We start from the raw sequence: 27621 nt of genomic DNA, 5'->3' as shown, positions 1-27621 counted from the left end.
AGACAAGAAGAAGCCAACGCTGCCAGATGCGCAAAATTTCTGCTATGTTTGCCACGTCAGGGCCTTCATGACAGTGGTGGATGGCGACATTGAACAGGGACATGCGACATGCAGTAAAATCTGCGTTAAGCTGGACTCCTTTACTCCTTTCTTTCTCAGGTTGTTGTTGTTGTTGTTGTTGTTGTTGTTGTTATTATTATTATTATTATTATTATTATTATTATTATTATTATATTAATAATAGGCTGCACGGTGGCGCAGCAGGTAGTGCGCGTGCCTCTCAGCACGAAGGTTGCCGGTTCGATCCCCGGGTCAGGCGGGGCCTTTCTGTGTGAAGTTTGCATGTTCTTCCCGTGCATGCGTGGGTTCTCTCCGGGTACTCCGGCTTCCTCCCACAGACCAAAAACATGCTCATTAGGTTAATTGATGACTCTAAATTGTCCGTAGGTGTGAGTGTGAGCGTGAATGGTTGTTTGTCATTGCATGTGGCCCTGCAATCGGCTGGCGACCGGTTCAGGGTGTACCCCGCCTCTCGCCCATTGTAGCTGGGATAGGCTCCAGCCCCCCGCAACCCCGAAAGGGATAGGCGGTATAGATAATGGATGGATTATATTAATAATAATGATAATAATAATAATAATATTAATCATAATAACAATAACAATAATAATAATAATAATAATATTAGTGTGTGTGTGTCCTGGGTCGGATCCCTTCCCGGGTTATTATTATTATTATTATTATTATTATTATTATTATTAGTAGTAGTAGTAGTAGTAGTAGTAGTAGTAATATTATTGGTGTGTGTGTGTGTGTGTGTGTGTGTGTGTGTGTGTGTGTGTGTGTCGGGTCGGATCCCAGCCGGATTGTCGTTATTATTATTAATAGTGTTTGCGTGTCTGGGTCGGATCCGGGTCTGGTCCCGGGTCGGTCCCGGGTAAGTCCCGGGAATTTAACCCGGAACTTATCCGGGACCGACCCGGAAATTTCCCGGGACTTTACCGGGACCGACCCGGAACTTACCCGGGACCGACCCGGAAATTTCCCGGGACATTGCCGGGACCGACCCGGACCTGGTACCTGGTAAAAAGCATTTGTCAGGAGTGATGATGACTATATGGGTATGATATGTATGGATAAGGTGAATAAGGTGTCCTTAAACACAGTGTCTCACCCCTGTCGCACCCCCTCGGTTGCCCCAATCACGTCGTTAAACACCCTTCCGCTTTGGCCCTGGCGAAAAAAAAAAAAGTCAGCACAAGAGTTTGTTTGTAAACACCGACCGCCCCTCGACACACGCAGTTCTTCGACCGATAGGTTATTTTCTTCTCTGAGACGAGACGGGGCTCATCTTGCCCAATCATATCTTTCACGTCGGTAACGTAATGTGTTAGGATCTGCGAGAATGGAGAGAAAACGAAAAGGAGGTGCAGAGAAACTGCGAGAGAAAAAGAAGCTGGCTTTTCAAGCCAACGCTGTCAAATGCGCAGAAAATTCTGCTACGTTTGCCACGTCAGGGCCTTCATCAGCTCCCGTGGCTGATGACAGTGGTGCTGTTGGCGACATTTAACAGGGACATGCAGTAAAACCTGCAGTAAGCTGGACTGCTTTCAGAACACTTGTCATGAGGAAAGCAAGCAACCCAAACCCCTTGGTAAATCTGATAATGATAAAACGTCAATAACATATTTCTGGCTAATGTTCTATGGCCAGGTTAGTTTGTATTCTAGTTAGTTTTTAAGACATTGTGTATGCAGCCCTCTCCCTCATTCATGTGTCATCATCCCTCTTAAGTTTCCAGTTTCTAAGCTGCTATTTTTATCTTTTATCTCTCTCTCTCTCATACAAACATACACAGGGTTCAAAGTTCATTCAGGAGTTCAGCTACATTCATCCTTTTGGACTGGGTCACTTCACAATTTATTGAGTACTACTCTTGGAACAGCAATTAGCATCTGATCCATCATTTCTCATCTCTATTCTTTCTTTTTTCTTCGTCCCTGAAACACATAGGTACACCCAAGAGGATGAATTCTGCTTAAAGATCCATTACTGTGATGGAGTGGTGGAGTGTACTTTTTTGTAGTGTTAATAAGTTAGACTTTTTGGAAGTATTTAATGTGTCCACTCTCATTGATTCCCATTAACTCATTGCATGACTCAAGGAACGTGGTTTTAAAGAGTTGCACAGTTGGTATACACATTCAAGAGACTGAAAAGACCGAAACGGTGCGCGTTATCAAATGTGGTGGGCCGGTCTGGTCCAATATGCCAGGGCCGATTTCTTGTCCCAGTCCGTCCCTGGTCTTGACTAAGATTGTGCAGATTTGAATCAGACATGCAGCTGTTTTCCCAGGTACTTCAAGGCTTTTGTGTGCAAAATCATGATCTGCAGTATCGACAGATTTACTGTTTATAACAGCAGCCACAAAGACACCCCACCAGCAGCATTAAAGCAGATATATTTTACATTTTTACAGCAACAATATATGAAGCGGCAAAAAGAAACGTTGTTGGTGTCTGCAGTGATGAAGCTTACAGTAAACTGTCACCTGACTCTGCAGCTTTACAGAGCTTTATGGTGAGTTTTAATGCTTTGTTTAGCCTGTAATTTTCCTGTTCTGGTTCACTCTCGTTGTTTTCTGCAGCAAACTGCACACTAGCTGCCCAGCAGCAAACAGCAGACAGGCTAGTGAAGAAAGAGTTAAAGAGCCAGATATTTACCTCAGGAGTTGGTAGACACCAAAAACAAAGCTGAGAGAGAGTCAGTGTTGGATTTACATTAAATAAGTGGCCACAAACACAACTCAAAAAGTATAATGTTCATGTGGAAATGAGCAGTTTGCCACAACTTAAAAGGCAAGAAGTCATCTTTTGTCTGCTGCCCCAAGTGGTCAAATCGGTTATTACAGGCTGAAAGTAATATTAGTAATAATAGTAATAGTAGTATTACTCATAAAAATATTATTTTCATGAGCTCAGAGCCTGATCTGATCTGCATTTTTCAATAAAACCCATTCAGTGCATTTATTCTTTACCTCTTTGCATAGGATGTTAGTTTTTATTGATGGAGGTGGAGTCTGCCACTTCCAGGCTGATTTCAAAGTTGCCGTCACATACACAACAGAAATCTGCCATTGTTTTTAACTCTATGTGTCTCTGTCACTGTTTGCTGTCGGCTCTCCCACAGTCATGTGGGCTGTATTGAGTCGCTGCTATCACATAACAAACATTTCCGTCTGCATTTTCTGCATGTGCTCGTCAGCAGATTCATTTCCACTTTTTGGAAGGGATTAATGTCACAGGGAGCTGTGAGATGAAGAGCTGCAGGCGGCAGGTGGAACACTTCCAGCTCCACAGGTGACAAACTCTTTTACCTGTGCTCTGCTGTTGTGTGGAAAACTACTGGCATCGTGTGCATCATCATGAATCAGATGCAGGTTTAATTATTATTGACTGACAACAGACACACCAGCTGATCATCTGCTGTATTTGTGACACAGAAGAAGAGTTGGCTGCCTCAAGAATCCTTTGCAAGTTTGCAAATTTTAATGCTCAGTTTTAACTTTTATTTATTTAGTATTAGTTTGGCAGCAGTCTTACTTTATTTTTGTTAGAATTGATGTGTGATAAGTAGCTTGATGAACATACAAAACACATTCACTAATTCTAATACTGCATATAAGTTCTATGTTCAGCATGAAGGGACAACTTTAAATTCAATTTTCAATCTGTTTTAAAATGATGACAGATGAGTCTTGATACTTTATTGCTAAAAAACTAAATCTGAAATGAATTTGCAATTAATTTTAGTTTAATTAGTTTTCATAACAAGGGCATATAATTTCAGTTTCATTTCAGGTTTCTATCGTTTTTAGTTAGTTTCAGTGAATTACATTTTTTTCACTGCTTCTTTTCATTTTAGTTTCAGTCTTAGTTTGACAGTGACCTTGCTTTGAACAGTTCCTCTTTATCACCACCATCACAATTCTGTGTGATCAAAACAACTAAATCAAGGGGGGGGGGGGGGGGTCTATTAAAGGGGGGACCTTTAATAGACCTTTTAACCTAGTACTCATGACAACAGCCTATGAGAGAGATTTTTTTTATTTTCTTGTATTTCGTTTTGGTGTATTATTGATTAGACTTTGAAAGTAAAAGGTTAATTTCAGGGAAATTCAGCATTATGTTTTTATATTTCAATTGACATCTTTGTAGCTGCACTTATGGATTCGTCCACTAGGTGGCAGGAAAACACAATAAGCTGCCATAGGGACTGCCCTTACCTGCTTATTACAGTTAATGACTTAACCAGCAAACATGGAGCAACAAATAGTCACTGGTATATTGGTTCAGTTGTGGTTTTCACCGACTCTTGACAAAACTATGGGTGTACGAGTACGAGTACAAAAAAATGTATCAATGTACTAGAAGAGACTACAAAGCTAGCCATTTAATATTACACATATTAATTCCATGTTGTTACAAACATTTATTACTGCAGGTTTAAAAGTAATGGTACAATAGAAATTACAGAAAACTGCATTTTTAAATATTTCAGTAACATGTTGACTGAGTCAGTGGCGTCCACTCCTGGGTCTGAAGAACCCCAGCACTGCATATTTTCCATCTTTCCTTTCAATGTCCACACCTGACAGAGCAGTATTTAGGTGTAAGTAATGAAATGAATGATGGCTGAATTCCATTTAGCTCCTTCCTCTTCAAGATCCTGGCGCTATGCCATGATTTACTTCTTATTAAGATTCCAACACAAACACCTGTGTTTTTTCCTTTACTGACGAGTAAACGTGTCTGCAGGATAAGGCCTTCTTGCTCTCTGGGATGTGTTCAACCCATCAAGAGCTGCGCAGGTGTGGGCAGAGTGGGGGCACCTGCAGGATATGCAGTGCTGGGACTCACCAGGAGGGGGCAACACAACACTACAGCATTGCATTTTATGATAAATGGAGCAGTAGGAGAAATAAGTTATGAGAGGAGGAACAGCAGCATGAAATTGACAATGGTATTGTCAGTGAGTAAGATGATCTTCAAAGGATATTTCAGGTAAATTGTGAATCCTGTGAAAAGCTTTAAAATATTACAAATGTGTAGCAAAATACAAATGATTAACACAATGAATATTTCAGTTAAAATAAATTCTCTCTTATAAATAATATGAAAGCTATCGGCTATCTTGCAGTGTGACTTGACTTAAATATATATAGTACTCAAGCCATACACTTAAAACACTGATAAATTCAGTCTTGCTAAATATTTTAACAGTTATCATCCTATGTAGCTGTCTGAGGTAAAAGACTTATTTTTGGTGCACGCTGCGGGGCAGGGAGGTGATAGCGTAGCTGCTTCCAGAAGGAGGAGGAGGGCGACATGGAGCGTGTGCCTTTCCAGGTGACACAGTCTCCAGCCTCGCTAAGAAGCTGTAAGGCCTCTGGTAATGACCCTGATCTGGATGCTTCTGTTGTCTCAGTTTTGATGAAAACCAAGCGAGTCTGCCGCTTCACCAGGGCTGCATGGATGACGCTCAGCAGGCCAGATCCTGGATCAGGATCCGGAGAGGTGGGAACCAAAAGCACAGTCCGGCTCTGCTCTATACAGTCTAACACCGCCTCTGCTACAGCTGCAACCAGAGTTCAGATGATATGTTACTTCATAGTGATTTTTTAGATAGATTTTCTAAAACTTAGCTTAAATATGTACCTTTCCCTGGCAGGACGTCACGATCATAAAGACAGAGACTGTAACCAAGTCTCTCTTCCAAAACACTCTCCAGCCATTTCCTGTCCTCTTCCTTTAGTCCTGCGTCTGTGTCGCTCTTGTAACACATCAAAAAGGCATCGTAGCTCTTTCCATCTAAGCAAACAACAACAAACAATGACACTGCTGTCACATGCTGATATAGGTACAGATGAAGTGACTGAATGCTTTTACCATGAAAGATGGACCTGGTCACAAACATTATTTGAAGCAAATCACCAAAACAATGAATCCCACCTGAGGTGCTGCAATAGCATGCTAGAGTGTCTCGGAGGAGAAGGGCGATGTCCATTTTCAGCTTCGCATGAACAGCTACTGTTACAGCAATCACCACCATGATGGCCACAATGCCAAGAGCCATGGAGAGGGAGAAAAGAGAAGCTGTTGGGACATAAGGAATAACTCGACGAAAAACTCTAAAAACTGTAATTCATTTAAAGTAGCAGATGCCAGATGAAACTTCCCAGTTTGGGATTTATGATAGTAAACTGAGCACAACACTGCTGGAAACTGCTATATACAACACCAAGTAGCAAAGCCAAAGCTTTATCCATCCATCCATGTTGTGTACCTTTTTGCGCCAAGGTGATGGTGACAGAGCTTGAGGGTATGCTGTCGCTGTCCAGTTTACAGGTGTATTTTTTTGATAGATCATCTTCTGACACCTTTTTGAAGACTAAAGACGCTGTCATCTTTGTCTCTTCACTATCATATTCACTGGAAAGGAAACGAAAGGGAATAATGGAGTAGCATGAAGAAAGACGAGTCATTTTATGTGTGTTAACATTTGCAGCATCTCTTACACTATGTTGTAAGAGCTGGTGTATCTGTGTCAAATGTTTACTGTGTATAATTGTAGAAAACTGGTAAGCTGCTGTTTCTCTCCACAAATGAGTCTCCACTTAACCAGAACACCTCATCGAAGTCTGAGGACAGAACAGCTTTACAGTCAATCACCACCGTTGAGCCTGGAAGAAGCAGAGTTTAGGCAAGAGTTAAAGTGGTGATTTAGAGAGGCAGTAAATGCTCATGTGTGTCCACGCTGCAAGACTGAAGCTCACCCAAATCTACGTGAAACACATCATTCATGCGCGGTGAAATGATCGCTGCAGATTTCTCCGATTGTCCTGCGCAACACAAAGAAGAAAATTCTTTACATCTTGAACTTCGGTGAAGATGAACATATCCAAAAAGTGTTTCTTACTCTTTTGTTGGACATCAAGCTTCACTATGAAAGTCTTGTTATATATTTGACCGTCATACAGGTAAGATCTGGTACAGGTGTAGACACCCTGGTCATTCTCCTCCACACTTGAGAAGTAGTCAGCTTTTGGCAATGACTCATTCTCCTATAAGATGGGAAATGAAGGAGAATTTCTAAGCATGAAGAGAATGAAAACCAGTCTTAAATGTGGGAAAATTACAGCACACTTTGTCAAACAGAAATAATGTAAAAACAAATGGTGTAGATGCATCGTGCAGCTTCTTATTTCACAATCAAATCTCATTCACACCCATAAATCTGTAATGTTTACATACCTTGTGCCATATAATGCCGTTCCTGGTAATATTGGGGATATTTACAGCAGGTACATTTACATCAGGGCAGTTCAGTGTGCAGGACTCTTGTGTGTAACAAATCGCAGAGTATGTGCTCCTGTCTTCATACTCTCTGGTCTGTGTCTTGTACACCGTCAGCCTGAACCAGAACTGTCTGCTGTGATTCCTGTCACACCATCAAAGAAGAAGATGGTATCAAGTTTTAACATTTAAACGTTTTGCAGAGGCTCTGAATGTGAAAATGGAGACCGCTTTGAGGATCTGGCTGCTATTTCTACATCCGGATTGTTTCGCAAGACCTGCAGATGTCTGCCATCACCACATCACAACAGACCCCAATGGCATTTGATTTATTACTGATTAGGTTTCATGCTGCACAGAACCAAATTGCTCCAAACGTATCTGGATGGAGAGAAAAGGCTCTGGATAAGAGCTCTGTTAAACTACACTTGCTGTAGGGATAGCAATGTCAGCTGGTCCACAGATTCTATAAAGACATTCATGGTTCCCAGAAGATGAATCCAAATGACTTTGTTAGATAATTTGGTTTTTGACCAAACCCCTGCAAAAATAATTTAACCTCAGTTGTTCTTTGAGTTCAGTGCTTAGCAAATGCACGCTAACAAGCTAAACTAAGATGATGAGCTTGGTAACTATTACCTGCTAAACATTCGCAGCTTAGCGCTGCTATTGTTAGCATGTTTGCATTTAGCTCAAAGAACCGTAGTAGAACCATAGTAGTACCGTAACAGAGCTGCTAGCATGTCTGTCGACTTTCAGTTTTGTTTATCCTTAAATTCATAGCTCCCCTTCATGGTAAGCAACAAGTATAATGTTTCGGTCCGAGGATAAATGCTGGTGCTCATTGACAGTGTTGATGTTACTGCAGACTGATGTTTGATAAGATGAGTCATCAAAAGTAACGTGAAGAATCACAAGACAAAAAGCGCTTTAAGCTCGGATGCTGTCTGAACTTTGTATTCATTAAGATACTAATGGAAATGTAAAATCTCATAATTATAGTTAGGCACTACATGCCTGTTTATGACACTTTGATAGTACTGTTCAGTGTCAGACTCAGAAACGAAAGCCTCTCTGTTTTCTGTTACGCTCCCTTGTAATACAGGAATGCTGTTTATCAATGTTTGCACTTTACCCCAGAGAGCATGAGTAATTTCCCTGATGGTTCACAGAAACACTGAGAATCACAAGGCTTCTCCCATGAAGCAGCATGGCCATCTGACTCTGCTCCACAGGCGATGTGGTGTTGCTCAGGTCCATCTCCTGGGAGGTGTGACTGGTCCAGATCAGCTTGGCATCACGGTGATTATACCCTCTGTAATGAGGGCACTGCAGCGCCACCAGCTCACCTGCCTTGACAAATATCTCTCTGGGTCTCCGAAGACACAGACCTGTGAATGTATCACACATTTTAGTTCATATTGCTGAGTAAAGCTATAACATCAAAACAATCATTATTATATACCTGTACTCTGAAGGTAGCTGAAATGTCGCTAGTCAGTCTTCTAATCAAATATATAATGGACAATTTACTGCTGTCAACCAACCAGAAAACTGCTTCAATTCTGAATGTATAAGATGTCTTGTAAATGAATAGTTAGACATCTGTGATGTATGTGCTTACCAGTAAAGTAAAGAAGAAACTACAGTCAACAGCTAGTTAGCTTAGCTTAGCTTAGCTTAGCTGAAAGACTAGAAGCAGACTAATTCTTGGCCAAGGACAGGAACTTCCTGAAATCTTGTCAACGTGAAAGCTGTCAGGCAACCCTAAGAAACATGCATGGTCATGTGTTGAGCAAGTTTTAGAGGTGCTGCTAGGTGAATTTTATTACCGTTGGACAGAGCCAACTAAGCTAATGGTGTCCTGGCTGCAGCTTCATATAAACATGAAGGTGGTGTCAATCTTCTCATTTAACTCTGTGGTAATAGAGTACCATAATACAAACAGTATTTAGTAGAGTTACTCTTAGTGATGTAATGCCATGAGCTTGGATGATGTAAGTATTATGAGACACAATGACCACATCCCAGTGTGTCTTGGTGTCTAATGGTCTTGTGATTTCCATGTAAATGGCTTTGATCAACTTGCGGTGGAAGTACGCTGACAAATCACTGCTTTGTTCATGCTATTTGACATGTCTCATAACCACACGGCAATTTCACAATGCAGGATCGTTGATCCCTGCTAGAAAAACCAGCATAGACCAGCATCATTTCCATGCTGGTCTATGCTGGTTTATGCTGGATTGATGCTGATTTAGCTGGTGAGTCAACAAAGTTATGTTGGTACACCAGCATGGTGTTGCTAATAACGCTGGTGGACCAGCATGTTGTTGCTAGTGATGCTGGTGAACCAGCATAACCAGCACGGGATGCTGGACCATCATAACCAGTACGGGATGCTGGTGACCAGCATAACCCGCACGGGATGCTGGTCACCAGCATCAAAACACAACATATGCTGGTATTGCTGGTATAACCAGCATACCCCATGCTGGTTTTGCTGGTGGCTAGCTTTGCTGGTCTATGCTGGTTTTTCTAGCAGGGATATTTTGTGAATTAGTTTGAATTGTCATTACAAGAGTTTGTTGATGACTTCTTTGATGACCACCTTTTTTTTTTTTTTTTAGCTTGAGCCCAAAGTCATGAGAACAACCAGTCACTGTAGACTTCAGCTGATGAAGAAGGATTCAAAGACCACAAGAAATGTTCCTAAAGATGTTTTAATGCCTGGTCTTTCTTTATAGAGCCTTGTTTCACCAACATGGACGCTATTGTCAGTCATCTTTAGGTGAAATATTATTACATTAGTATCATAAGAACTGACTTAGGGTGGTGGATAAAGTGTTCAGATCCTTTACTCAAGTAAACAGGGTCTCCTCAGTGTCACATTGAAGACTTCTAAAGATCCTTTTAATAATTAATAATAAAATATCTATGTCATTTTCAAACAAGTAGGCACAATGAGGCCTACAGTTATTTAGTAAGTAAACTAATTTATTGATCTAATAGAAATTTGACCATTATGAGATGATGAGCTTCTTATCATCTGTGGTTAGTCGTCTCTGACTGACAGGACTGATCAAAGTTCCCTGAAGGAGATGAAATCAGTGTTTTCAGAGAAAAGTACCATGAATAAATCAATGTTTTATTACTCTATTATAGGCTCAAACTCCTATCAAATTACAAGAATATGAACAGCAAAATGTTAAAGTATGCAGACAGCTGGCTCCATCAGTGATTACTAACCTGTTGATACTGATACAACAATGTGTCAGAAAGCGTAAACTGAAGGAGCAGGTCCAGGTTGAGCCAGTTTTAACTACTTTATAGAAGGTATATAACTCAGGACCTCTACCAAGGGGTCACAGGAAAACTCAGAGGGGTTGCGAGATGTTCAATGAGGGTTAGAAAAAACAGCTACATAAATCTGTTCTTTGTTTTTGTTTTTTGTCAAATATGCAATAATTGTGGGTCAGGATAATTTATTAACAATCTGGGAAGATTACTGTAGGCAAAGTCTGTTTGGAAGGAAAGCAAACAACTCATAGAAATGTGACCAGGGGCCCCCGAGTCGGAAGGTTAAGAACGACTGAGATTAATTTTTAACTATATGTTTTATTTTATCAGCTCTGTTTCTGATTATCTTGATCTAAAAAGTAACTGACTACACCTATAAAATAAGTACAAAGGAGCAAAAGTCCAATATTTCCCTCCGACAGGTAGCGCAGTTGAAGTTAAAGACACATAGACCCAAACCAGAAGTAAAACATACCTCAAAAATGCACTTACGTTGAGCACTGTGATAATTACTTTCTGAATATTTATTAACGTCACATGTGACGTCACATAATGAAACTAGATTATGTGATGATTATCCTCACTCTGAATTTTTAATAAACATCATGTATAGTCCAGATTCTCCTGTGACAACCAAAAATTTAGATTATTCAACCTGACTAATTGTTAGATACTGTAATGAAGTTACAATTCTCTTACCTGTCTGTAATGTCAGGAGGAGAAGCAGAAGAGCCTGAAATATTTTCACCGTCATCCTGATAACGCCTCCTCATCAGGGATCTGGCCGAGTCACTGTGACTTCTTTTGACTGCCTTATATAACCAGCTGGTGCAGTTCTTCAGAACTGCAAAGGTTAAATTAGCAAACTGAAACTGAAAGAGAAGAAGAAAGAAAAACATTTGAAATCACTCTATGGTTTAATGAGTATACAGTTTAAATAGCCTAGATACACATTTCCCATATATATTTAGAGCTGACATACTTTCCTTGAGCCATGTGTTTATCAAGCATTCATACGAAGGCAATCTACCCCAAAAATAAATAATGCCTATGATAGGAGGGATGTTTGTGTCACCCTTATTAACAAAGACTCTTAATCGTGATATTTGCTGTCTTAATGCTTCATATGGGGATGTTTGGCAGTTGCTGGAAATACAAAAGTAAATATTAACCTCTGAAATCAGGTGGAGTAGAAAAGAAGAAGCATAAACTGGAAATATGTACCTCAAAATTGGCTTGAAATGCATACTTGACAGCAACACAGATACAGATGTATAGCTGAAGGCTACAGCTGTGTCTCAAGAGACTCCTTTAATGCTCCTCCTCAAACCTTTATCCCTCACCTTCCAGAGTGGTGACATGTCCTTACGCTTAGTTCAAAGTAGTTTATGAGTCAGTAAAGTATGAGTCAGGCTCCAACAAACACGGGATCCCTGCTTCCCATAATGCCGCCCATAGCATCACTGATGACCTCATTATGTTTTGGGCTTTTTTAAATATTTTCATAGACTTGACTAGCAGCAGACATGCAACTGCTCACCCAGACTGGGTGGTGCTTCCCCTTATAACATGACCTTTGTGTGTAAAATCAGTGGAGTTTCCACAGCAAAGATGCCTTCCTTACATATGCTGTATTTCCGCTCAGTGGATTATCTAGTACAAACACCTCACCTGTACACTGACCTCAGTGAGTTCATGTACTTTCCCTACTGCCCACACCTTCATACTGATTAATAAATAATCCACTTTACCGTCAACAACAGACATGGTGGCACTTGTAGGAGAGCATGGCTGTTTCTATCATGTCTAATACAATAAAATACAACACAACACAATACTATTCAGTACTATGTCTAATACTTCAGTGCTGACTTCACCCGCTGCACAGTATGATTTCCCCTGGCCTCCATGACCCACAGCTTTGTGTTCTTCGATGAAACGGTGGCAACAACCCGATGAAACTTGAACTGAAAACCTGTTTTGTTGTAGAGACAGAGTCATTCCGACGCACCACCACCGCGCTCTGCAGACCCGGATCGGTGCGCGGCGGAGGACTTGTCCTCTTGATCCCTGGCAGCTGCAGACAAGCAGGAAAAAGCAACTCAGAGAAACGATTCCTAAACTTCATCCTTCGAGGATTTTTTTTTTTTTTTTTACAGAGATGACTGACATACTGCGGCTGGTGTCAGACGCGGACAGAGGGTCTTTACCGACTCTCTCCCAGCTCTCTGAAAACGGTCGGAAAAACATTTTGCAGTGTTTAACTGTTCATTCAGCTGATGGTAGTTAGTTTTCTGTGTATACTCCGATAATAAAGTGTGTGTCATTCATGACCTCTCCAACCCTGTGAGTAAACTTCATGTGCTTTTCAGATATTAACAGTATCTGGGCTGAAGTATCCGCCTACATTGAACGTCAGATGACTTTACAGAAGGTTAGTCTATCTATCTATCTATCTATCTATCTATCTATCTATCTATCTATCTATCTATCTATCTATCTATCTATCTATCTATCTATCTATCTATCTATCTATCTGAGACCGCCTGCCTGATGTATTGTAATAGGGGGTCCACCTGGCAGGACTGGGGACCTTCACCTTCTCTCAGCAGAAGCTGGACATAGGAAACAAGTTCACAATGATCCAAAGACCTATCTTCCTCCTGGCAGGAAAACTAGTCCAGTCTTTGGGTTTAAAGCAGGTCAGGCCGCTGGCTGCAGGTGAGCACATGTTTAAAGAAGATACCTAATAACTAAGTAAATAAAAAAGATGTATAGATATGTATGTGTGTGTGTGTGTGTGTGTGTGTGTGTGTGTGTGTGTGTGTGTGTGTGTGTGTGTATACATATATATAAAATCTCTTAATAATCAAGAAGCCTCAGAGATGCTTTTCTCATGTCTGCACAGTAATTATGTACCCGCAACACCTGGTATCTTACCTTAGCATAAAGACTGGAAACAGGTGGAAACAGTCAGCCTGGCTTTGTCCAAAAAGAACATTTTCCTGTCAGCACTTCTGCAGCTCATTAATTAACACACTATATCTTGGTTGTTAATACTATACAAAAACCAAAGTATGAAAATGGCATATTGTCATTTCATGGGGGGCTATGTGGCCGACTGTGTCTTGGTCAGGACCCTTTGAGCAGAGACTCCATGAATTTAAAGCGAAGTTAGCTTCACATTTAGCACACGACACAAGAGTTTTGGCAGTCATCAAATCCCGGCAGGTGCATTTACCCAAAATGTTAAACTTTTCCATTAAATAAAGGAATGTTGATGAGTGATGGGGCCCCACAAGCACTGTTTTCTGCCAGTTTGAACACTTTTTTTTGTTATTTCATAGGGGAGATTTCATTTATTTCTCTGTGCTCTTCTTACTGGTCTGAAGTGGGTGAGGAAAAGGTTTCAAGAAAGGATCAGGATCAAGAAATATTTGAATCTAACTCTGATGGCAGTTGGTGATTCGACTGCTCAATTAAACCTGATCAAACCACACACAAGCTGCACTCATGAAATGAGACGTGTACTTATTTGGATCAATCACATTAATGAAAGAACAATAAAGATATGTATGTGTGTGTGTTTATGTGTGTCTTGCAGCAACAAACCTACCAGTGGTGCAACTGAACTTCGCAGCTGTGTCACAGGAGACTCCTTTCAGTCGAGACGTCGTGGAGGGCTGCGTTAGAGAAACTATTGTGCTCCTCTTCAGAGCTCTGGCCTCTGAAAAAAATGTGTTCCTCGCCCTACAGGGAATCGGAGTTTTGTCCTTTAAGAACAACAAGGTGGCTCTGCTGCTCATACTGTATTTTTGCGCCATGGTTCACATTGTTGTGACTTCGACAACAGTTTTTTTTGTTAAATCTAATGTGATCTGATCTCGCTCAAAGGTGCGGATGAGGTTCAACAGAGATTTCATTAATGCCATGGATGGAAGTGGTAGGCTGCTGTTAGCCTTTAACAATGTGAGTATAAAGGAGCGCACATGTGTTTGCATGTTTCAGAATGCACAGGATATGTATTAGTACAGATATTTGCCACTTTTGTCCCTCCAGAGACCTGGGAGCAGTGTCTCTTTAATGTCTGGACTGTCCAGGCTTCAGAGGCCACAGACCACCAACCCCATCACCCTGCCAACCGTCTGCTCGCCTCAGCCAGACAACAAAGTGGGTGACAAAGACCTATGGAGCTTGTCACCAGCTCCAGACCAGAGGAATGCAGGAGGTGAAAGAGCTTTTGCACAAGGCTGACAATTTGGTATTTGATAGCACTTTAATGAGTTTAAATGAAGAACTGAATCAAATCCAAATTCTTTCAAAATTCTTGTCAACTTGCTGCAAAGAGAAAAAAGACATTTGTTCCTCACTGTGTGGACGAGGTGGAGCTGCAGTCGCTGTAGGAGCTGTAATAAATAGAACGAAAAGATGTTAATTGTGATTCATCATATAGGCATTGTGTACAAACTGATTTAGTAGTTATCGTCAGCATTTGGGGAAATAAGGCTCATTTGATTTCTTGGAATGACTTTCTGGAGGAATGACCTCCTGGAGCCTTGAACGGTTGCACGGCACTCTTATGATGAAGACAAGACTTGAGGAGGTTTTTGTACAGGCTAGCTGTTTTCCCCTGCTTCCAGTCTTTATTCTAAGCTAAACTGACCGTTTCCTTGCTGTAACTTCATATTTATCATCCAGAGTAGAATCAGTGCCTTCATCCAGTGTTCAACAGTGAAGTGAGTGTGTGTGTCAGACTATCCCTTTAAACTGTGGTGTTGCACTTGAAGATGAACTGGTTGCACAAGTAGGTCGAGGTGGAGCTCTTGTTCTCACGTTATACAAAAACTCAAGCACTTACTTTAGATTTGCGGTATGACACACAATGAATGAAGAAGCTAATAATAAACAGCTGGATAAGAGGTTTGTTATAGCTTAATGAGTCATCGTACCAACTTGGAATTGGCTACTGAAAGCCATCGCTATTAAAAACAGGGTGTAACAGAGGCTGAGATGCAGCAAAGAAAGAATCATTGTTGTGTACAGAATGACGGAATCAATAATGATAGATCTGCCGCATATGAAGAGCGAGATAAGTGCAGGTAAATTTAGGAACAGAAAACCTACTCAAAGTGTCGTGTGTCTCTACACAAGTTCCCCAACAGAGAGAATCTCAATCCCATCAGACGCTGCAGCACGCCAAGATGAAAGCTGTCAGCCTGTCTGAAGAACCGAATCCAAAACCCTCGATGGAGGCCACTGACGAGTACTACACACACACACACACACACACACACACAAGCGCACACACGCTCTATGGAGAGGTTCAGTTTGCAGTGCACAGAGCTGCAGGTAGATGAGCCACTGAGAGCTGAGAGCTCAGTGGTGGTCTTATATTGTTACTGCCCCGAGGCAGTTTCCGGCTCAGATTCCTCTTCTGTCACAGGATCCCACGCTTCCCATAATGCAACTGATAGCATCCCTGATGACCTCATTATGTTTTGGGCTTTTTTTACCATAGACTTGACCAATATTCAGCAGATCTGCAGCAGACATGCGACCGCTTACTCAGTGTTACTTCCCCTTACAACATTATGCTTTGTTACAACATCCTCAGAAACATTTAGTCTCCTTCACTCCTCAAACACATGCACATAGTTTAAAAAGGCCCCATGTATTGTATATGTATATATGTATGTATGTAGAATATACAGAATTAAAGAGTCTGTTTCCTCTTACAGGCCCACCACCTCCATCTCACCTCCAGTGGTTGCTCCCAAACAGGAGGAACATGCTGTGAATATTACCTGCTCTGGCCACACCCGTGCTGGACAGGTGAGTGAGTATGCATGTAAGTGTGGACATGTATCTGTGTACTGTAGGTGTGTAAGTGTAGGTCTAATCTGGCTTTTATAGTGGTCTCTAAAATTCAAGGTGAGTGTTTAGAGTACAACGTTAAGGGACCACACATCGATGGAGCTGTGGGGATATTCCTGTCTGAATATAGTATATTCTCTACAGTTTCTGTCTTTACATAGCTAATTAATTCCAGTGCATGACTGCCAGTTTCCTGCGGCCTTTGCAGGAGCTGTGCTACCTGTGCATGCAGCGGGCTCAAAGGAACGTTCCAGTCTACCTGAGGGAGCAGCAGCAGGCAGAGGAGAAAGCTCAGGAGAAACTCTTACTGCTTAAAGAACAACAGAGAGACAAGCAGTACAGGGATGAGGAGCAGGTGTGTGCTTGTTTGTCAAGTGTGCATGCATGTGCTTCAGACTAAATGTGTGTCTCCATCTCTTCAAAGTGGTATTAGGAGTCTGGACAGGCCTGGGCTAGCAGGTTAGCGTGCTTACTTCAGTAGATATCTCTGCAACACAATAGGTCTTTGACACAAGGTCAGAACTGTTACCCATTCTGTAGATAATGTTTGTTAACTTGAAACAAATCTGGAACAAGTTAAACTAAAATTCTTACATATTGCATGTTTAGTAGTGGAACATAATTATCTTAAAAGTTAGTAAAATGCTTGGATAAATAGACATTCCCTATTTTCTGATTCATCTTGACCACCTCCTAAATGCTCATCTCAGCTGAGCTGTGCGTGCTGTGAGTGCTGTGAGTGCTGTGGGGATTTGGGGGGTTTCTAGTCAAGAAAAAAAAATTGGATCAGAAAACAACACACAGACTGAGGATATCAAAACTATTTGCTCCATGCAGCCAGATGCAGACGTAAGATAACACTCAAACCATAATGACCAAAACCAAAGCAAAAGCTGCAGTAAAAACTACTAAAACAAATAAAAACGGATAAGAAAGTGAGGGGTGAAGGGTGGTTCCAGACTGGTTGGGGCCAGAGAGCAGAGCAAACAGCTTTACTCTTTTATAGGACTGGGAGTGTGGACCATGTGGGATGTTAAACACAAAACGATTGTAAGTGTCTCACATGTTGTTTTTGCCAACATTATATCATGGTTCAATAAAACAGCCTCTAAAACAGATCATAATGTGCCTAAGAATCGATTGAGGGAACTGCCCTCTGAAATAAGTTCATTCTTTTTACCCCTGGGAGTATATGTTATGCTCTGAATGTCTTTTCTTTATCAGTCAATATGACGATGAAAGACGCGTTGTTGTGTGCTCGTCTGGCAGGCAAAACTGGGCGAGCAACGTGAACGTGCAAAGCAGGTTGCCACATTCAACCTGCAGATGTCAGACAGGAAAGAGAAGACTTACTGTCCTCTTTTCCCCGTGAGTACAACCTGGAGTTTAAAGTTGTAATCCATAAGGTTTTAGTCCTGGTAGCTAACGTGTGTGCAGTGTTAGAAGAGCAGCTGTTGTATCTGTTTACAGTGCAGCCCAACAAACCTGAGTGGTTTTAATAAAGACGTAATTGTTGATTTCTTCACTCTTATTTCATGCTGCATACTGGGCAAAGTTAAAGTGTGCAGCGGTTTCTTGCAATTTGCAACCTCACTGCTAGATGTCACTATATCCCAAACATTGGACCTTTAAAACAGCTCTGATAGGACTGTGGAGAGTCATCCGCAAACAGTGAGCTGAGCTGATTAGATGCCATGCCATGAACTTCCTGTCAATCGTGTGTGCGTGAGAGGGCACTCCACCCCGAGCACTGAAAATCTCAAAGTCTATTACGTTCAAAACACTAAATGACATATTAAAACTCATGCCATGCACTGCACATTTTTAGTGTAACATGGAGTTGTTAAAATTCGGTGTCTTCTCTGGGCTGCTTGCGTTTAGACTTCATTCATCTTCCCAGCTCGGCCCCTCACTCCTGTCAGGAGGATTCAGCAGCATCATTACATGAAGGAGCTTCAGAGCCAGATAGAGAGCCGGCGGCAACATGATGCACAAGACCAGCAGAACCGTCTTCTCATGGAGCATCTCGACCAGGTCCAGCTGGTCCAGGAGTGAGTACGACAGCGGTATAGCTCCGGCATTTCAAATAGTCATCTGTTGTGATAACTCGTTCGTCATCTGGTGTGTATGTGCGTGTTTTAGGATAGCTTTACAGAAGGCTCAGCAGCTCCAGCAGAAACATGAGAGAACTAAGCATTACAAGAAGGCGCTGGACACTCAGGCAAGAAAAGACACTTTGACACAAACACAATCAAAGCAGCACAAGCAGTGATCACCAGTGACAACAGAGAGAAAAGTGAGTTACATCAGGTTACTTTAGGCTAATAGTGATAATAATAGTAATTTCAGGTTTTATTTCTCAGAGAATTTATTCACAATAGTTCTAAATAATCCAGTTTTGAATAATTTGTGAAACACAACTAACTTTTTTTGGATTGATTACTTTTAACATTATTAATGAAAAAACGAATCAATGATGTTACAAAATGAATATTCACTAGGTTATATATGTATTTATACATTTTTTTTTGTTAATGTGATAGCTCTTGTGTTAAGAGTGAATTGAGATCTGTAACGCTGTCTGATGCTGTTGATTTCTGAAGAATCTCAGCTTCAGTGGATGTGTAAAATGTGCTGTGTTGCTCAAGGTTGAGGAAGGTTGAAGGTCAAAGGAAGGCAGCAGAGTAAAGCTACCGCCCATCCTGCCAGGCAAGGGTCTGAGTACAGGCAGGTCGCCCAGACAAATTGCTTCAAGCCCACTTTATGCATATATATATATACAGAGCTGTTCTGGGAGCTTGCAGTACTCTACCCAAAAAATAAGATTTAGCATAAATAATAAACAGAAGGGAGGTAGGTTTTCCAGACTTCTGCTGCTGTGATTTTTAAGGGGTTGTTTTATACCATGTTCTCCTCTTTGTTAACCTTGCAACTGAAAGGAATCTGTTCTGTCCTTCAGGTGGGAGACAAGAGGTGCACAGACCCTCCAGAGTGCCAGCTTGACAACTCTGGGTTCAACCACTGTGAGATGGCAACCAGCAATGCAGAGAGCCGAGCGAGGGCACAGAAGGTCACCGCTGTTTCTTACTGCTTCCACGAGCGCGGCGTTTCTGTTGTAGTCATAGTTTTTTTTAAATTACAAGCCTCTGCACTGGTTACCACATTAATACCACAGTGTAAAAATACTCGAACAAGTGAAAGTCCTGCGTTCAAAACATTACTTTATTAAAAATACACAAGTCTTACCTGCGAAATGTACTAAAAGTATGACAAGTAGAAGTACTGAATTACGCAGAATCACCACTGATGTTTATTATTCGATTAATATAATTGATGCATTAACATGTAAGAAGCAGTTTGATGTGTAGCTTGTATTTTATATACAGCAGGGAAGCTTCAACTTTACAAGTGCACTGATTCTCATGCAAAGTTTCTACTACCTACAGCAGTCAGATGAATGTAGTGGACTAAAAAGTACAACATTTAAGTATAAAGTAGCAGTACTTGAGTAAATGTACTTAGTTATTGTCCACTTAAGTTTTTTAGGGCCACAAATATTTTCTGCCCTCTAACTCTCTCTTTTTTTTTTTTAATTGGCCTAAGCTGATGTGACGTTATTCTTCATACTGGCAGCTCTTCCAGGTAAATTTCAGTGCTGCCACCCAGAGGAAGAAAAAAGAACTGCACAGCCGCCAAGAACAGCTGGAGAGGGAGAGGGAAGTTCTCAAACACAACAAAACAGAGTGAGTGAAGGAAGGGAGAGATGAAAGCAATGGATGGCAATGAGGATGTGTAAACTGGTAGATTGTCTCTCTCTGGTATGTTTCCTGTCCAGGTTAATACTGAGCTGCATTAATCACTTTGAGAAGAAGAGGGACATCAGTAATTCACTAGCGGACGAGTGGAGTCGCAGTGCGAAGCTCAAACACCAACGAGAGGAAGAGGAGAGGCGCTTCCTGAGGTGTGTGGATGTAGAATCACCTTGAGCCTCCATCAGCATTCATCTGAGCATTTAGATCTATTCACACTCTTAAAATTAAACACTTAGTCTTACTGGTATTAAAGCTGTTGCATCATTTATTAAAGATCAAAATTTCTTTGAAAGGCTATGAAACGCTGTACACATTGGTTTAACGTTCATTAAATGTCCTAATTTTGGTGATTAAAGACTGAATTTCAGAGCATTGCCATAAAAAAAAGTAAATAGTTTATCGTTTGATGGTCAGAACTGCTACAACTGATCATCATTTTCTAGTCGCTGATTCCTCCTTCCATGCTTTACTCTGTCTCACTGTGGTCAGGTCTGCAGGTCAGCTCCTGGTAGATAAGCTCGCACAGTACAGGCGCTGCTGCCAGTGTAAGAGGAGGACCACCAACTGTGGAGAGACCAACATCTGGAAAGACTCTCATTACCTCTCTGGCTCCCAGTTCATGATCTGATGAACAGTGTAACCTACAGCAGCACTTGGACATCAATACCTCACAGCCTAAGCAAGACCTCAACCCTCATAACTCATCATGTAATGGCCACTAAAGATTAAAATAATAAGTTAAGCATATATGAAGCATACTGGGATGTTATGGTGTGTGAGATTTATTCTTGCTCCTTTCCTGAATTAGTCTTTGGAGTTCATGTTTGTACTTTTATTTTCTTTAATGTTTTTAGTGTTTGTGTGCCCCACGGTTGCATGTTACTCACCCGTAGAATATTCAGTCAATTAAAGGATGCATGTCAGCCCAATCAGTTGACAGGTAGCTTGTCAAATGGCTTATATGGGAGGTGGAGATTTTGACTGTCTTTGTTGATTAAAATTGTTTTGTTCAGTTCAGATCAGATTTGTAGTCACTGACTTGATTGCTTGCTCACTTTTTTCCCCAAAAGCAATGTGCTTGTATCATTGTGCAAATGCACTTCAGTACATACATCAATAAGCTGCTGTAGTTCTGACTGTTACATTCACTTAGTTTCTGGTTCGAACCCAGAACAAAATAAACACTGTGTACAAGGTTAACAGCTCAGCAGCCACTTATTTGCAACAGAGTTGTCACATCATAATTGTTCCGGAAGCTGCCGCAATCTTTAAATAAGCTTCTATCCAGGAATTAAAATGGAAATCACAAGCTGACAACTGTGCATTTAGCAGGGATTCAGACTGAAAACACCCCTGCATTAAAGCATTGCAGGGGGCTGAGATGGTGGGGGCATGTTGGTACTAGTGAGGCAATGAATACAATTCCAGGAAGTCTAAAGGATTATACTAACTAAATACCAAAAAGACTGCACAAAGATTTCTAACCCTCAGACAGGATTTTACAAGTCTGGAAAATAGTCACAGTGGCAACTATTTTAACTTTTGTTGCAACAACTGCAAAGAAAATACTGTGTCCACATTACAAAGTCATCTACCAGGAATCTGCATCTGTAATGGATAGGCCACCGCAGTGCTTTGCTGTGTTGCGTGGCAGCAAATGTTGAGGCAGGTTCAACTTATTGCAGCATGATCCTGTGTGGTTTTGCCAGAGCCTCCTGCACTGGCACCCCTGCTACCTCAACAGACTGACCCCATTCAAATAATCAGAGGGCTGCATTTATTCATGCAAGGTCAAGTCAGTCTGAATGTAGCCTCTCTAGTGAGGGGAGCTCCACAGCTAGAAGTCAGGGATTTGGTCAGTGACAATGCTGGTTCTGTTTGAAGATTTGGTGTTAAAGGTTAGTTCGTACATGTACTGATGACCTCCAGTTTGTGCATGCAAAATATGCACAATAAAGTTGCAGTGTCCACATTCAATCCATTCTGTATTGTCCAAATAAACAACCAATTTAGTTTGGTTAAGTGGCCCAGTGTATTAATATGAGACTGTGTTTTATTAGAGCCAAGCTGGCAGAAGATAATCACACAGTAGCTATGGCAGTTAGCCTGCTACCTGCACAAGTTAATGCACAAAACTACATGGCTTTCACTGAGTTCATAACAAATAAGAATCCTCATCTGTATTGAGCACAGTCTGCTATAAAGCAGTGTCTCAAGTTTGTTGACTGTAAGAAATGTTTCTTCTTTGGCAAAATAACAGTAAATCTCTGTGGTGTCTCTCCTTGGCCTTGGGCCTTACATGCTTTGAAGGGTGACTGTCCCATATTTGACCCTGAGCGATGAGGGGAGTTGTCTATGCTACAATACATACAGAGAAGTACATTACTTACGGAGTGATGAAGAGCAAGAGGCTCCCAACAGGGCCACAAGTTTGTGGAACACTGGAGACAGGAGGAGAAAAACACAAAAACACAAATCTGAATAAATCATTATGGGTTTCCTCATAAATCATTATAGGCTGAAAAGAAAATGGAGCAAAGAGAAAAGTGGGGAAAATAAAACAAGATGAGAATTAAAGAACGTACGTGGCTTTGATATGGGAGGACGGGTTCACGCGGTTGGGGAGTATCTATAGATGATAAATGTGTTGCAGGATCATAACAATATTGTGTTGGCTGAAGTCCCAGTTCTCTGTGAAGCCTGAACTCCCTTAATGAGCTCGTGGAGGCATTTTGAAGGTCTTTGTGCAGAAACAGATGCACAGTTAACTACCACACACACTCCGGCTGATTCATTTACTAAATGCTAGATAGATTGTGTGTATGGACAAAGAGACGTGTGTGTGTGTGTGTGTGTGTGTGTGTGTGTGTGTGTGTGTGTGTGTGTGTGTGTGTGTGTGTGTGTGTGTGTGTGTGTGTGTGTGTGTGTGTGTGTGCATGCATTGTTTTGTGCACATACTATTTGGTGGTACAGAAACATATCTGAAATATACTATAACTCAGGAAAAAGTATGCATGTGATCCAGAAGTGGGTCCACCCTGAAAAACCTCCACAAACCCACAGGCACTGAACTCTAAACAGACTCAGATCTTCCATTAAACCAGTTGGTTATAATAAATTCCTGCTGCAGAGGTCACAGGAGTGCTTTGAAAACACAACTTTACCTTAAGGTGTGCAGCTTGTAAAAAAAAAAAAATACCTGATGAGATATGCATGAGGAAATCTGTATCTCAGAGTCAGACAAACAGTCACATCTGTGCCCAGCTGCAGATTTGAAACATAAGCGGGACATTCCTCAGAAATTGACACCACTGTCAGATTCTCCTCGAGCGTTTGGATGTGCCTGTGTGTGACCCACCCATCTCCTGCAAAGTCTTGTGGTGTGTTCTGGTGGTGAATTAACAAGGCCTTGTTGACTTCTCCATTAGTCTTGATTCATGCTCATGTTAGGGCTTGTGCTCAAGGCCATTTGTGTGCACTGCTAAGTTCAAGTCTTCCCATAAACTGCGAACAGGCCCCCGATTATTAATTGAAATGTAACAAAAGCCCTTTTATGCTCTTTTCCTAATCCTATTTCTTGCACAGATTACATCCTTTCGTGGTTTCAATCTTGAACTAATGCTGAGGACTTGGAGTCATGGTTTGGTGACTAAACTACAACCTCAGTTGTTTATGGAGTCATCATTGTCTTTGATTAGGCTCACTGAGGTGATGTCTAAGCTAAGATCATTGGAGTGCGTTGTGGTATTAGAGGGGTGGAGGGTGCTGCCTCATGGGCTATATATGCTCCCCTGTGAGAAGCAGACAGCAGGAGACCAACGACAACATTCTTCATGCTGTTTGTCATGCACGTGGTGATTGATAACCAGTGGAGGGGGCTATGTGAGGCGCAGCAAATTTGGTCTGCAACAGCACAAACGTGTCCGAAACATTTTGTTCAAAAGTGAACTTATTTCCTTAGAATAAGATCTGTGAAATGTGTGAAATTCAGGAAACTCGTGAACTCGTGTGTGTGTGTGTGTGTGTGTGTGTGTGTGTGTGTGTGTGTGTGTGTGTGTGTGTGTGTGTGTTTCCGGGTTTCCAGATTCCCAGGGCTAGTAGATCGAATGAATATCCATCCTAGTTTTACTGGCAGGCAGATTGTGGCTGGCTTTATGACAGTTAGTGTTCATTTCACATCCAGATGTTCCCACCCTGCCCACACGCCATCCCACAATGACTGAAGTACAGTTCCCATAAACCAAACACATCGTGAGAGCGGGTGGGCTGTGTCATTGAACGGCAACCAACACATGATCAGATGTTTACACTCGAAGAGAAACTAATGGGGAGCGACACGTGTTTAGATCGACTGCAAGAAAACCTGTTATGCATGAAGAATGGTTAGAAGTCGAATGAAACCAGCAGTAAAACAAAAAGGCCCTTGTATATTAATGTAGCTCAGACACTATTAGCCTGAAAACTGTGTCATGCTGGAGGACAAAGATGGAGGAAAAGGTGTGAAAATCAAAATGCTTTAAGGAGTTATTACTTTCATATTAATAATGGATCAAATACTTGATGTGAAAGGTGCTGCTCAAAATGACAAAGAAAAAGGATGACTTGCAGTTTCCTCAGCACGTTTTTCAGCTCACTGTTTTGGTTTTATGGGCCAAAACTTTACTGCTTGGTTCTCACTTCTCTCAACACCATTGCAGAAAGCGGCTGTTAAAAACTAAAGTTAAAATGTTAAATGCCCTGTACACTAAACGCCAGGCACCAAGTAGCAAAGTTAGCGACTAGCATCATGAAAGTGAACGTGCAGTTGTGTCAAACTATGGATTTCTCCAAGAAACTGCCTACACAAGTTGGTGATGTTAGAGATTATGTTAAAAAAAGCCTTGTTCATGACTAGCACATCCACTGCGTTATGTTGTCCAACTGTGCTAGTCAGAGCATACACGCATTACATAACATTAGCAGATGTCTCCTGATCTAGCTGATATAGGATTTGTGGATGTTTACACCTTAGCAAAGCCAGACAAAAGTACCCGAGAGAGTGTTATGCTTGGCCAAAGGGTTAATCCTCAACACTGAGAGACAAGGCTTTCAGTAGGTGAAAACACGTGTTTGACAATCCAATCACGTATGTAAGCTAAGCAGTCAAACAGGGCCAGGAAAAACACAAAGATCTGATCTTAAACAAGAGGATGTCGGCTTTATCGGACATGCAGCTTTTAATCTCTTGTCGTGTATGTAGCAGCAGTTGAGCGCATACACTTAGACAAGATTCTCCGATTAACATTAGATGTGAAGAAAACATTAAAAGAAAAAACTGGAGCTAATGTTAGCTTAATTAGCTATTTAGCTACAGCTGATAAAATATTCCAGACAGTTTTTATTTCAGTCTGACGCCAGAGAAGCCTGCTTCAGTCTAAACCACTTGTAAATTTAGTAGTTTACTTGACTAAACAACTAAATGTTGACAGGTAAATTTGTGTTATCACTGTAAATGTCGCGGGTGCTGCAGAACACTGTAGGAACTACAACAGAAAACTAAGGCACAGCAATTCACCCATTAACTGTAATCTTTTTGTGCAATATCAGTAAAATATCTACAAATCTTGACTTGAATGTAACAATAAAGCTGGCAGTTCTATATAACTGAATGTGCAGGATTACATCTGTATATTGATGAAACTGTCTGCTGTGATGTTTGTGAAACTGAGTGAAAGGCAATGACTAGAGGTTTGCAATCAATTAAAAAAGAGAAAAACAAAAACTCTTGGACATCAGAGAAAATTGATGATGATTGGAGAAGAAAATTGTATTTGTCTTTTTCTGTTATTGATTAGAGTCATTTTCAGCATGTCTGAGAAACAAAAGCTGTTTCCTGTGATGAAACCAGTGCAGGCCAGAGCCCAGAAACAACCACGCCTGCTCCCTCAAGCCCTTAACAGCACGTCTTACACATGAACACGTGAGTGCGCACACACATACACACACACACGCTCTCACATGCATGTGCACACACACAACCAGAGGGCATCTCATGTCACACGCTCTGCATGTCAAAAAATGTAATTTCCTCTCAAAAATATACTTCTACTGTTTTACTGAAGCCTCCTCCTTTCCTGTTCCTCTTCCAATCCTAACGTATGCACATCCTAATGGGTCACACACAAATAACTTCAACACATATACACACAGACACACACACACACTTAAAAATGATTGGTGCTGCTTCCTGAGGGCAGCAGTGGTGACGCTTGAGCCCCCTCCTCATTCCCCCTCTCTGCAGTTCTAATCTCCATCCTCTCTTATCCACATTTTGCTTTTTCTCCGACCAGCTCTAACATGAACCTTTCCTCTCCTCTGCTTCTCATTCTCTTCACTTCTACTTCTTGACTTTGATTAATTTCCCTCTAGATGTCTTCCTTTCCTCCTCCATCACCTCTCCACATATTTAGCTTATCTTACTTTCATCTAACCCTGTAAGTCTGTGCTCCTCTCTCCAGTGTATTCTATGTGTTTCCCATCCACCATAACACACATGTCTTTAGTTATAGGCATAGAGACACACAGCTGCTGCAGGGAGCCATCTTGGCAGCGGCGCGGGGAGGGCAGCATGGATGTGCCAAAGTTGGTCCGCGTGCTGCGGTTTGTGGTGCAATGCCGTTAAATTGAGCAGCATAGTGCAGTGTGTCATTAGAAGCTATTTTTCAAGCTGACAGTTGCTTCACAGCGCTTAAACTGCTCAGACAGTGAGCTGAATTTACACTTAGCATAATGACTTCCATGTTAAGCAGCAGATAAATTAGCTCTAAAGCTTCTCAGAGTCTGAGCTGCCTGGGTAGCAATGTTGTTTTACTTTTTTTTTTTTTTTTGCCACAACTCCTCTGAACTGAAATCATTTTTCTCTGATGTGTGTCTTTGTGTTTACGCACACACATCTACTGCACGTTATGTTTGTGTGTTGTTCAGAATTCAGGCCTCTTTCATGCCTGTTTATGGTCAAACTATGCTGGCAGCGTCTCTCAGAGCACAGCCAGTGGATATGAGAGAGTGACTGAGTGATGGAGGGGAAGAGGGAAAGTATAGCTGGTCTATGCAGTATAGTTGCTATATGTCCCCTAATGATAGCTCCTCCAGATTTGTCACCTTTCCCTGCAAAATATAAGCGAAAAAGCAGCCATAAAACATAACGCTCACACTCTAAGTTCAGTACTTCATTGTCTCACAAGGGGAATTTGATTTTGCAACATGTGTAAATACAAAACACACAAAAGCAGCCGTGGGT

The 27621-nt window shown here is 41.4% G+C and overlaps 2 protein-coding genes across 2 annotated transcripts; one reads left to right on the top strand and one right to left on the bottom strand.

Annotated features, from left to right (window-relative positions):
• Positions 1-4426: 4426 nt before the first annotated feature.
• Positions 4427-11418, bottom strand: LOC139333289 (interleukin-18 receptor 1-like). Its single transcript, XM_070965567.1, has 10 exons — positions 11356-11418; positions 8492-8747; positions 7315-7501; positions 6980-7124; positions 6837-6902; positions 6620-6743; positions 6347-6492; positions 6013-6090; positions 5719-5871; positions 4427-5638 (listed from the first exon to the last, which is right to left on the bottom strand). Exons 1-10 carry the CDS (start codon positions 11408-11410, stop codon positions 5292-5294), a joined length of 1557 nt encoding a protein of 518 aa, XP_070821668.1. The 5' UTR covers positions 11411-11418; the 3' UTR covers positions 4427-5291.
• Positions 11419-12661: 1243 nt separating this feature from the next.
• LOC139333136 (coiled-coil domain-containing protein 81-like) lies at positions 12662-21365 on the top strand. Its single transcript, XM_070965421.1, has 16 exons — positions 12662-12893; positions 13029-13090; positions 13224-13377; positions 14261-14445; positions 14551-14625; positions 14716-14884; positions 15808-15919; positions 16395-16488; positions 16739-16885; positions 17800-17898; positions 18412-18581; positions 18673-18751; positions 19490-19600; positions 20164-20273; positions 20366-20491; positions 20832-21365. Exons 1-16 carry the CDS (start codon positions 12818-12820, stop codon positions 20968-20970), a joined length of 1908 nt encoding a protein of 635 aa, XP_070821522.1. The 5' UTR covers positions 12662-12817; the 3' UTR covers positions 20971-21365.
• Positions 21366-27621: the final 6256 nt, after the last annotated feature.

This window comes from Chaetodon trifascialis, chromosome 1, assembly GCF_039877785.1.
Source record: "Chaetodon trifascialis isolate fChaTrf1 chromosome 1, fChaTrf1.hap1, whole genome shotgun sequence".
In the NCBI taxonomy this organism is placed as follows: Eukaryota; Metazoa; Chordata; class Actinopteri; order Chaetodontiformes; family Chaetodontidae; genus Chaetodon; species Chaetodon trifascialis.
This window is presented reverse-complemented; position numbering and strand designations above follow the sequence as displayed.